Source organism: Protopterus annectens, chromosome 2.part0 (assembly GCF_019279795.1).
Source record: "Protopterus annectens isolate FY-2018-M chromosome 2.part0, PAN1.0, whole genome shotgun sequence".
Lineage (NCBI taxonomy): Eukaryota > Metazoa > Chordata > Ceratodontiformes > Protopteridae > Protopterus > Protopterus annectens.
The window spans coordinates 37,630,653-37,645,959 of NC_056728.1; the positions used below are offsets into that span (position 1 = coordinate 37,630,653).

Genomic DNA, 15,307 nt, shown 5'->3' on the forward strand with positions numbered 1-15,307 from the left:
CAGACAATATGGCAGAGGTTTGGTAAATCAACAAAGAGGAAACAAATCAAACCCCCTATGTCGAGGAGCATTAAGGGTGTGGCAATTGGCAATCTCTTCCGACCGTTTTCTCTTAGCAATGCACACTTAGGGGAAGTCCGGCGTGCTAGCAGACAAACTTATCAGATGCATTCTGTAACCTCACAAATGGTCCCTCAACCAGAAAATAGAGGAAATAATTTTCCACAAGTGGGGCTTCCTTGCTGCAATCTGTCTGCATCTCCCCTAAACAACAAGTGCAACAGCTGCTTTGCCCTCATCCCCCCACAGGAAGCATCACCAAGGCATTCTCTTCTCCACAATTGGCCCCCCCTGGGTTACTGTACACATATCTTCCAATCCCTCTAATACCAAAATACCTTCAGAAAGCTGCCAAGTTGAAGAGCAAGGTCATTATTATTGCACCCTTTTGGCCTCAACAAATTTGGTTCCCCTTCTTTTGACATCATTTGATATCATTTGATCCATCAACCCTGGATTCTGGATCCAACTCAAGACCTGCTGTCTCACCCGACAGACATGACTCATCTGGATCTTCCAAATCTCAAACTGACTGCTTGGTTTCTCCATTTCCAGTAATAGCTAGACAACTGATACTATCTTCCCCTGTCCGTCAGATTTTATTATCTTCACTCAGACCTTCTACAAGAAAAGTTTATGCTAGCAAATGGAAAAGATTTGCACACTGGTCACTTCAAAATAATGTGGAACCCTTTTCTGCTCCAATTCACACTATGCTAGAATTCTTGTCATTGCTTTTTAATCAAGGGGTGAGTTCTTCCATAGTAAATGTCCAATTAGCTGTGATTTACAATTTCCATGTTGGTCTCGATGGCTATTCCCTTGCTTCCCATAAACTTTGTAAGGCCTTGCTATGAGGAACACTTCTGTTTAGACCCCCCCCCATTAAAGATCCTACTCCTCCATGGGACTTAACAGTGGTACTGCAAGCTTTGGTCCTTCTGCCCTTTGAACCTGCACATACTTGGGATCTAAAATTTCTGTCTTGGAAGACTGGTGGCCATTACCTCTGCCAAACATATTTCAGAAATTCAGACTCTGTTGGTAAAACCTCTATACCAAATTTTTTCATAACGATAGAGTTACTTTGTGACCAAATGCATCCTTTTTGTCAAAAGTGATATCAGATTCCAGCATTAACCAATCTGTTAATCTACCAGTTTTCTTCTGAAATTATACAAACAAAGGTGAATATTTATTGCATTCACTGGATGTGCATAGGAAATTACGTTTATATTTTCACAGAACAAAAGACTTCAGAAATTCAGATCAGTTATTTGTTTCCTTTGCTGAAACAAAACTGGACAAGCCAGTGTCTAGAGTTCCCTAGCCAAATGGCTTACTAATTGCATTTCCTTCATTTATGATAAACTGAACTTGCCTTTAACTAAGCAATTGCTTGCTCACTCTACAGGATTGATAGCAGCTTCCTCAGCCTTTCATTCAAGAGCCTCCATGCATAAAATTTGTGCAGCTGCAACTTGGGCTTCACCTCAAACCTTCATCTCTCATTACAGACTGTATTTCATTTCTAGAAGTAGGGCATCATTTGGCTCAATGGTGCTTAGTAATATCCTTCCTTGAGGCCACCCTGGGATTCCAGTACCTGGGGACTCTGTCCCATCAGTTCAGGACGGAATGAAAATTGACAACATCAGATAAAGAAGTTATGCACTTACCATAACGTTCCATCTGTGTTGTCCATTTTCATTCTTCCTCAACTCCCCACCTACCAACCCCCAACCAATGTTTTCTGGAAGAGTGAGTGGATAGAGTGAGTTTTTGAGGTATTCTCGTTGCATTCTATGGGCTTCAGATATAGTTTTGTGCCACCTTTTTCTGCTATAATACTGTTTAAGATTTTTTCCACAAGAGTAAAGTGTCTAGTCTTTTTGTATAGTCTACAAACAAGATCTGAGGTAATTGGGGTTGGTGCATTCTGGGTAAGGGAGAAGCTCGAGAGTTCAAGGTTGCCATGAGCTTTTACAGTGGCTGAGTCAGATACCAGGGCTTGGATCCGAACCCATCGGTTGAGGAAGAATGAAAATGGAAAACACAGATGGAAAGTTATGATAAGTATATGATTTCTTTTTATATAACACTGTTTGCATTTTTTATTGCTTTCTTTCATATAAATCTTTTTCTTTGTCAAAGTGCTTCCTATCATTATGTTGCAAATCTACCAATGCATCATTATGTTCTTTTATATTTTTCTTTCTCTATTTTTTCTTACATCATATCGCCACTATAAAAAAAAACATTTTTTTAATATTTTTCCTTAAGTATCATCCACCATTCAGACAAATTTTTATAAAATATTCTCATAGTAATATGATCGATATTTCCATAACTGTTACTAATCTCTTTCCTTCTTTATCCATGCTTTCTAACTTATCATTTTTATTCCTTTAACTATTTTTATATATTCCTTATTTTCTTTTATCTCTAGCCATATTGCAAAATGATCAGAAAATCCTGTTTCAGCTACCTCCCCTTCTCATACAACTAAACCCTCTGATACTATAAAATAATCTATTTCAGTTCTATAATACCCCTTTTGTAAGTCCATGAATTTTTGCCACAAAGATTTAACTTACTGCATCTTATAACTTCTGTCATTTTTCTTATATCATTGCCTTTCTTTTTACACTTGTCTCTTAAATCACAATTAAAGTCTCCTGATGTTATAATATTCATATTTATCAACACATAGTCTAAAATCTGATGAAATAAGCTTTGTCTTTCTTTACAATTGGTGGAAGCATATAATGTTATAATTCTATATACTTGTTATTTCCATTTTAAAACTACATTGATTAATCTTCCCATTTTTGCTAAAGTTACATCTAATATCTTTATTGTATTTCTATAGAATATGGTTATTCCAGAATATTTCTCATTTCCCATATTCCAGATTATTGTTCCTCCCCATAGTTTGCAATCTTTCTTCATTTTTTACAAATCCTTTGTCTTCAAATATAATTACATCATTATCACATGTATTACACCACTCCAAAATCTCAGTTCTCCTTACTATATTCTTAATACTATTCACCTTTACAGAAAGCAGTAATTTTCATTTTGTTTCCTTTTCCTTAGATTCATGGTTTCATAAGTTCATAGCTATTTGCTAGGCTAGCTTTCTTAACAGGCTGCTCTATTCCTAGCCAATTTCCCATCCAAAGGTGAGAATCAAACTATGTACCTTGTGTCTGTGAGTCAAACACCTTAACCATTATACTGACCCCAATAATTAGCTGCATATATCTTTTTTATCCATTTAGTTTCTTTTTCTTTTGTACTTATTCCTTTAAATTTTGTTTTTGTGTTGTTTTTACCCTTTCACCAGTAGAATTCTTTTTTCTTTTACTACCTCCTGATTTATGTCTTTATCAGTTATTTCAGTACCTTCTTCTGTGTTCTTTTTTATTATTTTTCTCCTCTATTTTTATTAATACTTCTAAAATGTCTTCTCTTTGTTCTTCTTTCTTTTTTTTTAATTACTCTTATTTTCATTTGTGCAATCCATTCATAAATGTCGAATTTTGTTGCATTTATAATATTTCAGTTTACATTTGTTTGCATCATTTCCCCAAAAATATAACATTTTCTTTTGTCACAGTTACTTACGAAATGTCCTTTTCCACACACACACACACACACACACACACACACACACACACACACACACACACACACACACACACACACACACACAAAAAAAACTTGATGTTATGTGATCCTATCTCGCCTACATTCTGAATGATGGGTTCGGAGCCGATCCCTCGGCTCCGACTCGGCACGCTTATGCCAAAGAGCGAAGTCTCTTATTGGCTGAGCTTACTATATCCCAGGATGCACCACCATCAGTCCCCCAGATCTCGTTTGCCGCTTAACTGCAAGGACGTGGTCTCGAGCTGGCTGGGCTGAGTAGCTTTTATTAACTACTTTTTCTGTCAGTTTTTGTGCTTGTATTTCACAAAAGCCGTTTTAACGGCTATTGCTGCCTATTGCTGCCTGTTGTGTACGATTGAGTAGTGGAATTTCTTGTGTGTGATTGGGTAGAGTTTGTTTCGGACCCCCTTTCAATTCAGGGCCTTTTCGGTCAAACTGTATAACTGAACTTTTTAGTGTTTTAAAGTTCCCGGTTATTACACCTAAGGTTGTGTTTTACACTGTTTCTGTAAGCCTTCGGTTTTTTGTCATAAGCGATTCTACAGTTGTTAAATTTCCTGTCAGAAATTGTTTAACATCATGTCTCAAGCCCCTAGGCCTTCGGGCTTTAAAAAATGTACTAAATGTGCTTTTAAGATGTCTGTTACTGATGACCATCTACTTTGTGTTTATTGTTTAGGGGCAAAGCACTTGCAGGAGTCATGCAGCGTATGTCACGCTTTTTCCTCTAGGGTCCTCCAGGAGAGGAAAAATAAATTAATTCTTAAAGGGTTGATTAAACCCTCTTTTGAAGAAGCCTTGTCTTCCGCTCCGACTCCTGCCAAAAAGAAAAGGGCTTGGCTCTGACCAGTCCGTCGGATCCGACTGCCAAGAGACCTAGGCAGGCCTCTCCTTCGGCTCCAAAGACTTCGGAGCCGAGGTCGGAACGGTCTGCCTCGATGCCTCCAGTATCGACTCCTCGGGCTTCGGAGCCGATGGCTGGGGCATCGAGGCGGGTTACATTCGTCGGCTCCACTACTCTCGGAGCCCACAAGGGTCGCCCGCATAGACGCTTCCTCCTCGCCGAAGTCTACCTCGGCACCGATGGAATCTGGTGTTTCCTCGGCGCCGATTCTCATCGAGTCGCCTCGGAGCCGGTCCCCTAGTCCCTTGGGGCCGAGGGAGAGGTCTTCTCGAACCCGTTCTGTTTCCTCTCGGTCTTGAGAATGTCGGATTCTGATATAGACAGGGTGCTCCAAAGACTTTTCCAGTCCCCAGTCTTCCAAAATTTGTTTCGGCTCCGACCCAGTTGGCTTCGAGCCGATGGCCATGACCCACCCCATTGCTATTCCTCCTCCGACTGCTTCGGCTCCGGAGCAGGTGCTCTTGGAGCCGGTGGAGATCTCAGGGTCGGCTCCGACCCTTACTCCAACCCGGGCCCTCGGGTCCGAGTTTGGTACGCGGACTTCTTCGGCTGGACCCGAGGGTGATGTTTCGGGACCGATGCTTTCGGTTCCGAGCCTCCGTGTCGGTGCTTGGGCTGCGGGACTTCCGTCTACTATCATGGCCCCGGAGACTGGACGCTCCCAGGATTCTGGAGGTCCGGCTTTCAGAGCCATGAGGAGTGCCTTGGCCAAATCCTCTTCGGCCATCTCTCCGGTTTTACCAGCACCTTCCCTGGGCGTGGAGACTGGGTCTTTGGCAGTTCCCCTGTCCGTAGCCAGCGGAGCCCCGAGGCCTGAGGTTACCCCCAGTGGGGGTTCCCCTCTTCCTGAGGGTTCTTCGGAGTCATCTCCAGAGGAACCCCCAAGGAAGAGATCATGCAAGAGGAAGCACGTGGACTCCCCCGAGTCTATCACATCGGACACGGATATGGATGATGCAGAGGGGTCCCCTAAGTCGTCCTCGGATGATGTCTCCTTTGCGGACATCTTAGAGATCCTCAAACAACGAGGCGGCTGGATGTCCAAACCCCCCTCTGCGGACGAATCAGTGCTCCTCAAGGCCTTTGGGGCTCAGCCCTCCGCCTCCTGGGTATCTCCGCCCTTCGACGAGCTTCTGGATTTAGTTTGTCGAAGGGCGTGGGAACACCCGGATACTGTGGAACCAGTCCCTTCTCGTCCAAACAAATTCTTATCTGCTCCCCCCCGAGAAGGAGTTCCTTACTAAAGGCGTGGCTGTAGATGCCATGGTGGTGGCATCTGCTACACAGCAGGACGTGGCAGAGGCTTCAACGTCCATCCATCCTCCTAATAAGGAGTCTAGGAGTATGGATAGGTGCGGAAGCGCACCCTGACTTCAGCGGCCTTTACCTTAAGGTCTCTGAATTATTTGGCACATTTTACCAGGCTTCAGAGGGATCTGGTCAAGGAGTTGTCAGACTCCCTCTCGGGTAACCTACCTGAGCAGCTAGCCCAGTCCGTTAGCTCTCAGTTGGCTATCCTTACGTCAATTGCTAACTCGTCCATGAGGCTCATATCCTATGCGGCCGAAGGCGGGTAGAGCGGCAGGCACAGGCGTGGCTCTACGGAGACAGGCCTGGCTCCGCTTGTGTCAGTTCTGGAGGCCTTCAAGTCTTCCTTCCGACGCTCCCTTTGATGGGTCCTCATTGTTTGGACCCAAGGTGAAAGACACCCTTACCGCTGTGAGCAAGAGGGAAAACGTTATCTGCCGTAGGGGCCCGTTATTCCACTCCCTTCGGCCTTACCCCAAGGCCAAAGGTGTAGGAAAAATGTGGTTCCGAAAATCTCGCAAGTTTTTCTCCCTACAGCAGGAAGATTCCCCGTCCAGAGACAGAGGTCGGGGAAATTTTCAGGAGACGCCGTCCCAGAGGCGGCAGAGGGCCCGCAATTCTGGAGACCGCGAGTCCTTTCGTGGCTCTTCAGCCTCCCACACGACATGAGGGATTGCCCGGCTGTGCTGCTCGGAGCCAGTCGGGTGTCATTGCCAAGCACCTAAAAGCCTGGGAGTCAATCACTCAGGACAGATGGGTGCTTCGGATAATTGCCGGAGGTTACACCATCCCATTCAAATACTCACCCCCTCCATCCAAGAGAATCCCGGACCCACCACCCAGTCAAAGGGAAATAGCAGCCGCAGAAGCTTCAAAGCTGCTACAAAAAGGAGTCATCCAACCGGTCCCCACAGACCAAATCGGATCAGGAAATTACTCCAGGTTCTTTTTAGTGCCAAAAAAGACAGGGGACCTGAGACCAATATTGGATCTCAGCAGACTGAACCTATCCGTTACGAAATCCAAATTCCGAATGGTCACGTTGCAATCCATTCTCCCGTTGTTGGAGAAGGATGTTTGGATGTGCTCCATAGACCTCAAGGACGCCTATTATCACATACCGATACATCAGGTGTCCAGAAGGTATCTGCGCTTCAGCCTGGGAGCCAGTCATTACCAATTTTGTGCTCTGCCCTTTGGTCTCACCACAGCCCCCAGGGTGTTCACCAAGTGTTTGGCAGTAGTGACGGCTCACCTGAGGAGCCTTGGATTCCAAGTGTTTCCCTATCTCGACGACTGGCTCCTGACTGCCACCACCAGGCATCTACTTATGGACAACCTCAAAGCCACCATCTCCTGGGTGTTTCCCTGGGGATTACATTCAATTGGTCAAAGTCTGTCTTGCTGCCCTCTCAGCGCATAAAGTTTATAGGAGCAGAGATAGACTCAAGATTGATGCGTGTCTTTCTTCCTGCCGAAAGGATCCGAACCTTACAGGGCCAAGTTCAAGCTCTGATCTCGAGATCCAAAGCCCCAGCCAGGATGGTCCTACAGGTTCTAGGCTCAATGTCTGCCACGGTACTTTTAGTTCCTCTAGCAAGGTTACACATGAGGATTCTTCAGTGGCTCTTATCAACTCAATGGTCCTTTCAAGATCTTCCCCTCAATCATCACATCATGATTACGGAAATATGCAAAAGGGACCTGCGCTGGTGGCTTCAGACATCCAACTTGGATCAGGGAAAACCCTTTGTTCTCCCCCCTCCAGTGGTTACCCTGACGACAGATGCCTCCCAGATAGGGTGGGGGGGGCATTGTCTGGGCAGGCTAGTTCAGGGCTCCTGGCGTCCGGACGAAGCTCTTCTCCACATCAACGTGTTGGAGATGAGGGCTGTACTTCTATCCCTACAGGCCTTACACAAGTTCCTTCCTCAGGGCATCATCGCCATCCACACAGACAACATGTCGGTGGTTTGGTATCTGAACAAACAAGGAGGGACCAGATCGTATCCCCTTTGCAGAGAGGCCATGAGAGTGTGGGAATGGGCTGTAGCTACCAACCGATTCTTGGTAGCGACCCACATCCCGGGAAAGTCAAATGTATTGGCGGACAAATTAAGCAGGACAATTCTCTCTCCTCACGAATGGTCTCTAAACCGCACAGTAGCAGCCCAGGTTTTCAAGAGATGGGGGACGCCGTGCTGCGACCTATTTGCGACTCCACAAAACACCAAGTGCCAAAGGTTCTTCTCCTTGATTCCACATCAGGAAGTACCGGCCATGGATGCTCTAGCTCAACCCTGGCCAACAGGGTTGCTTTATGCTTTTCCTCCAATTCCACTCCTTCCCAAAGTCATTCAAAAAGCTTCTCAGCTAAGGTCTTCAATGATTCTGATTGCCCCATACTGGCCTCGTCAGATATGGTTTCCTTACCTGAAAAAGCATGCAGTGGACGATCCGTGGACCTTAGACCTGATCCCGGATTTGCTAATCCATCAGTCGGGACATTGGCATCAGTCCCTTCAATCTCTGAAATTGACAGCTTGGCTCCTCCACTTCCGACCTTAGTTAGAAGTCACACACTAGACCCGGAAGTTGTTCACATTTTGTCTTGACCCACAAACCCACCACTAACAAATTGTACCTCAGTAAGTGGAAGAGGTTTGCTATCTGGGCTCAACTCAAGGGCTTAGACCCTATCACTGCTCCTGTCCCAGAGGTTTTGAAATTCTTAACATCCCTATTTAATCAGGGATCTTCTGTCTCAACTATTAAAGTTCAACTAGCTGCTATCTCTAAATTCCATGAATCCACGGATCCTCCTTTGATGAGCAGCAGGCTATGCAAAACATTCATTAAAGGTGCGAGTCTGTTAAGACCTCCAGTTTTTCATCCTGCACCTCCGTGGGATCTTGATTTAGTGCTTCGCATTAACATCTCCCCCTTTTGAACCGGCTGCTACATGCGAATTAAAATATCTGTCATGGAAAACGGCATTCTTAGTGGCTATTACTTGGCAAGAAGAGTCTCAGAGCTTCAAGCCCTGTCTATTAAACCACCATATCTGATTTTCCACAAAGATAGAGTATCTCTTAGGCCTAATCCATCCTTTGTCCCAAAGGTCTGCTCTAGTTTCTGTCTTCAACAATCTCTAGAACTACCAGTTTTCTTTCCAAAATTCTCTAACGAAGCAGAATACACTCTCCATAAATTGGATGTTCACAGGCAATTACGCTTCTATTTAGACAGGACTCAGCAACTTCGTAAGTCAGACCAGTTGTTTGTGTCCTTCTCAGATAATAAATTGGGCCAAACCATCACAAAAGCTACAATCTCAAAATGGATCAGAGATTGCATAACTCAGGCCTATTCTTCTTCAAATAAGCAACTTGCATCATCTATCAAAGCTCATTCTACCAGAGCTATGGCCACTTCTATAGCTTTTCATTCCAAGCTCGCTATTTCGGAAATTTGTGCTGCGGCTACTTGGTCCAACCCGCACACTTTCATTTCCCACTACAAATTGGATGTGGCATCTAAAGGACGAGCTTCATTTGGTTCCACGGTACTCAGGAGTGTTTTCCAGTGAGCCACCCAGGATTCAGGTGCTAGGGACGCTGTCCCATCATTCAGAATGTAGGCGAGATAGGATCACATAACATCTTTTAGTTATGTACTCACCATAACTTCAGATGTTTGGGATCCATCTCGCCTACATTCCTGATACCCACCCTCCTTCCCCCTGCCTTGCAGATCAGAAGAGATAGAACGGTTTTGAGCTCCACTGTTTTTATCTTATTTCATCTGACGATGTTATATAAGCAGGGTATGCATGTGTGCATGTATGCGGACAAACTAGATCTGGGGGACTGATGGTGGTGCATCCTGGGATATAGTAAGCTCAGCCAATAAGAGACTTCGCTCTTTGGCATAAGCGTGCCGAGTCGGAGCCGAGGGATCGGCTCCGAACCCATCATTCAGAATGTAGGCGAGATGGATCCCAAACATCTGAAGTTATGGTGAGTACATAACTAAAAGTTTTGGGTTGTGCGACATCCCTATTCCCTCTCCACATTTATTATGCTTGGTATATGTATATTTTTTTCTCTTTCTATTTTTTAACACAATATTACAATCCCAGCCAGCAGTTCATAAACCCTTTTATCATAAACTTTGGAAAGCCCTGTACTTCTTTACATAAAGTTTTCAAATTTCCTTTTGGCCTCTCTTTCTACCTCTGTTAAAAAATGCACATGAATTTTCTTTTTTGTTTCCCTGTTAAATACTTTTATCACATAAAGATTCCACAGGTTGCAGTCTTTCTTTTTTTTCATATTGTCCAAGAATATTTTCCATTAAAAAAAAGGTGTCAAATTTAATGTCATAAAATGTCTCTTAGTTGATCAGACTAAATGCTCTTACCTCATGCGGTTTTACACCCGAAGATGCTATTATATTTTCTCACAATTCATACCTGTCCATTTACTTGTCTTCTTTACTTTGAATCCTTACCATGTACTTCCATTTTTCATTTTCTTCTGCCATCTTTTCTGCTACTCCTCTTTTGCCTTTTTTTACTTAATTTGCATATGTTTTCTTTTCCATTTCACCACTATTCTTCAGGATCGTCTCTACATCCTCCTTTTGTATTTTCTCCCTAATGTCTCCCCAGGAAACATCTCCTTCATTTTTTGGCTCACTCTGCATCACCATTTCTTCAAGTAAATCATCCCACAACCCTCCCAGCTATAGGGTTGTAACTATAGATCCCTCATTTGCTGACTCATTTCCATTAAACAGATTTCCATGAATCATTTCCGCAGAATCCTGCACACATTCTCTGATCTCGATATTTTCTTTCTCCTCCATTTCCCTAACCACTCCATCATCTCCTTCTCTCTCCATCTGCCTCCCTGTTTCTCCAAGCTGCCTCTGTGCCTGGAATGGAAGAAAGAAGTGCTCCTACAACATGGGTCCCACTTGCAACAATAACGAGTAGGGAAAGTTCCCTAGTGTCCTGGCCAAATTCCCAGTAGTAAGTAAGAATACCACCTCAGGCTTCCCTTGGAAAGAGACCATTGATCTATTGGAACTAACACAGTCAACAAAGTGTAAGTAAATAAATTCAGCTTAGATGGAATGTTAGTCCATCGCAGGATAATATGAAATCAAGCACACACTGCATGCACACCTATAGACACTTTACAGGCTTGTTATTGTACCTATAGCCATAATATTTAAAAAATGGGAGGGAACCAGAGATTCCAGGAAAAATCCATGAAGTAACAGAGATAGCATAAGACTCTACAGACGACATCCCAGATAGGAAACAAACTGGTGAATAATAGTTGTCAGGCAGCACTGTTAACAATTGTAGAACTGCATAATTGTTTAGCCTATATTAAAAATGAAATTAATACCACCAATGAATCCAAAAGCTGAAAGTAAGCTTCATGAATTTGATAATGCTTTGCAAATGACAGTATATAAGGATTGCTGAATGCATATTATTGCATGCTAAATGCAAAAAGTGAACTTCAGTGTGAGGAGCTTTAGCCTGTACATATAGTAAACTGAAATCTATATGTGTTTTGGTATAAGGTGTAACTTCCAATTATCTGCCTGGTAAATGTAGTAAAGCATGGGTTACTTTTCTAGTATGCAAGGAAAATATTATTAAGCTTTTATAATAAAGTTTACTGGAACTTTGTATCTAGTTTATTTTTCTTTTATTTTTTCATGCAAATGTAGTATCTGTTTTTTTATTGACAGGAATCTTAATTAGCCATATCTCAAATTGCCATTTCTCTTTATCAATATGAACTCAAAAGAGAAGTCATAGGATACCACAAGTTCTATTTCAAATTACTTAAAAAGTGCATACATTACTGTATTATGTGCTACATATGGTTTACCTTTATAACCGCGATTTTCAGAAGGGCGAACTGCACATACCAGAAAGGCAGTCTGCAAGATATACAAACACCAAACGTAAAAAGGTGCGAATGTGCAATGAGCGAATGTATAGTGAGATTCGCTCATTGCACATTTAACATTCAGGGGGGGATTGCACTATAGTGGGGATCAGGAAATGGTTCCTTTCCCCACTGTAGCGCGATCTCAGAGTTAGAATAATAAAGTAGGGGGCACATGGGGGGGTGTAGGGGGGCTTGCCCCCCTGCTTTACACTTTTTTTTCTTTGACTTTCATTTTCGAAAAACAGCAAATCTGCTGTTGATTTGCTGTTTTTCGAAAATGTAGGTGTGTCGACATTGTTAGTTTCGTGGATTAGAGTCTCTCATATGAGCACTTGCCCTTCTGCAAATCGCGGTTGTAAAGGTAAACCACTACATACAGCATTCCTACAGTCATATCACGTCTAACTACATCAGACACACACACACACACACACACACACACACACACACACACACACACACACACACACACACACACACACACACACACACACCAACTAAATAGACCTTGTAAACAGCCCTTCTTTTCTGTAAATAAAAGTATTTAATTATTTCTTTTACTGCAGATGGGCATCTGCAGTCTATAAAAAAGAGAAGTAAAATGCAGCACATCATATATTTATTACAGAAACATATTATTTTATGCTACCACTAAATATTACAAAATATTTTAATGAAATAATTAAAGGTCTTTACAGATAAACATATAAAAAAGTAAACAAAACTGGAAATGCACTGTCTCTAAAAACTTTTTCACCAGTCATGGCACTATGCATAAATGTTTCCATACTATCCAAGACTACTTTGTATGCTCTTCAGTAGTATGCAGATATAAAGTGATTCATAAAACCTCATTGATCAGCTGAGCAGCAGTGCACAAGTCAGTAGTGATGTCATGGGCATGACCTGTGTAACTTAGGCTTCTGCAGGTTACTGACCTCCTTGCAATAGGGAAGGTGTGAAGAACTGTGATTCATTCTTACTATACAACTGCTGTTAGCTATGTACTATGCACTCATTACATCAGTGAAAGCAGTTTCTCTAAATGACTCTACCTGCACAATTCAGCATTATGCTGCTACAAACTCTCCTACTGAGTGCCTACCCACAGCTGTTAAAACTGTGTGGTAAATGAGTCTTGCAAGTTTAAAATAGGACTCTAGTGGGATTCAGTAGCATTCAAATTATGGATGTTTCTAAAGCACATTATAGCTGAGCTGTGCAACTCGGAGCACATTGCTCAGATGCAAATCATATTTATAACTGCCTCATGTTTCTCAAAAAGGCGACTCACTTTGAATTTTCTAAAAGTCAGAAAGCTTTTTCTATACCAACAAAATAATGTTTAAAACAGTAAAGTTGGTTCACTTACTGCAATTTTGTCCCTTCCTTGTCTTATAGCTCCTGGTGTTGACCTTGCTTCATTACCTGCAAAAAGTAAAAGAAAAAACATCCCAATTAATTTGTTTATTTTTTTACTGCAAGCAAATTTGCTGAGTACAAGGCGATATGCTTCAAGGAAAAGGGGAGATGGTTTCCCAAAAGCATAGCAGAAGTAGCTAAAATCATTGATGTTAATACTGATTTATATTTGTGCTTAAAAAGTCTTACTACTGTAACTGTCAATCAATGTTACATTTACATTACCCCATTACCTGTATTTTCCCTAAAATCACTTGCAGGGTCTTCTATGCTGCTATTAGTAATGTCATGATCTTTAATTACCTGTATATATATATATATATATATATATATATATATATATATATACACACACACACACACACACACACACACACACACACACACACACACACACACACACACACACACACACACACATATATACCCATAATATATGACCAGGCTGATCAAAGTTCTGCTCAGCTAAATAGCTGGCAAAAAAAGCACAAGCCACTTCCTCATTCTCAAAAGATGAAAATTAAAACATCTTACTTACTCCATGATACCCTACAACAAGTGATAAAACTACAACTAAGAGAATTAATTCTCTGTTTTCATGATTTACAGTGATATTTTGAGCTTTACTGCTTGGCCAACATTAATTGGTCCCCCACTGAAGGAGAATAATTTCTGTTACCACCGATGCCCAAATACTCCTACATACATGCAGCACTACTCACACAGTAAAGCCTATTAAACCTGCTGAATGTTCCTGACAGGACTGCACATGGACTACCAATTTATTTTTTTACTACTTAAAGGCAAAAATTCTAAAATTGCCCTGTTTTGCTGAATATTGGTTGCTTGTTACTTTGTTACATTACATATCATATTATGTAATGTACAGTGAAATGTTCTGTTATGGCACATTAATGTTGGGAGGTGTGCATTTGTAATGTATCTGAAAAAAATGTCTATAAAACACACATACACACACACACACACACACACACACACACACACACACACACACACACACACACACACACACACACACACTCCATGAAATAAATGTATCTACATAAAAACTTCAGATTTTTCTTAAAGGAATGTTTCCTTTTGCTTGAATTCAGTGGTCTGTTCTGAGTGTAGCAATGTATTCGCCTTGGTATTTAAAGATTATTCAGTTATTAGCCTAATACGCAGTCAGAATTGATGATTCTAGTAACAGTCAAAAAATATTGCCCTGTAACTTTAAACATCAGCAGTAAAACTGACCTGTAATGTTTAATACTTGCTCACATTGCACAGAGCTGAACTTATTCTCTCTTAATATACTTCAGCAATTGCATTTGACATGCTGAAGTATATTTCTGTACACTTTAAGAACCTTTAAAATGTAAAATTCTTGACCTAACCATGGAGAAACAAAAGCAATGGAAATGTATACCATGATGCAACACTTTCTCACCAGCACATAGAAAATGCATTTATAAACAGAATCCTACGACAAAGCACTAAGCCACCACGTGAAGTTACGACCACTGCACTCGCAAGCCTGCATGTGACAAGCATATGTGATCATGACCTCTGCAAAGAAAATAAAAAATAGAATGAAACACAGAACAAGAGAATCATTTATGATTGTTGGGAAGTTAAGATGTCAGCCTTAACATGTTAGAAAAATGAAAAACAGAGGTAGCAATGAAATAAAAAACAAATAAAAGCAAAACGACATGTCCATGTTTGCCAGCTACATTGCAAAGTTTTACATGGTCACCTGTTAGCTTCCGTTTAACACCAGAATGAGGAGTTGTTCTAGGGTATTTGGCAGCAGGTTTTAAAATGATTTTCCTGGAGGGAGAGTGGGTCTGAACTTCAGATTTTTTAACAAGTTCACCCTTCTTACACACTGCTACAAACAAGAAGAGATAAATGCAGAGAGCAATTTAAAAAGATAAGGAAAGTACATAACATA

General features: G+C 41.8%; 1 protein-coding gene across 8 annotated transcripts in view; it reads right to left on the reverse strand.

The window, feature by feature from the left end:
* Positions 1–15,307, reverse strand: part of MAP2 (microtubule associated protein 2) — a 1,383,589-nt gene that overhangs the window by 477,375 nt on the left and 890,907 nt on the right. For 6 of the 8 annotated variants that reach the window (XM_044060515.1, XM_044060521.1, XM_044060516.1 and 3 more), the window contains 2 exons: positions 15,110–15,244; positions 13,298–13,353 (listed from right to left, as the gene is read on the reverse strand). In XM_044060515.1, coding sequence (XP_043916450.1) covers positions 13,298–13,353; positions 15,110–15,244 — 191 coding nt within the window. The remainder of the gene's footprint in view (positions 1–13,297; positions 13,354–15,109; positions 15,245–15,307) is intronic. The other 2 variants (XM_044060520.1, XM_044060517.1) reach the window with 1 other exon arrangement.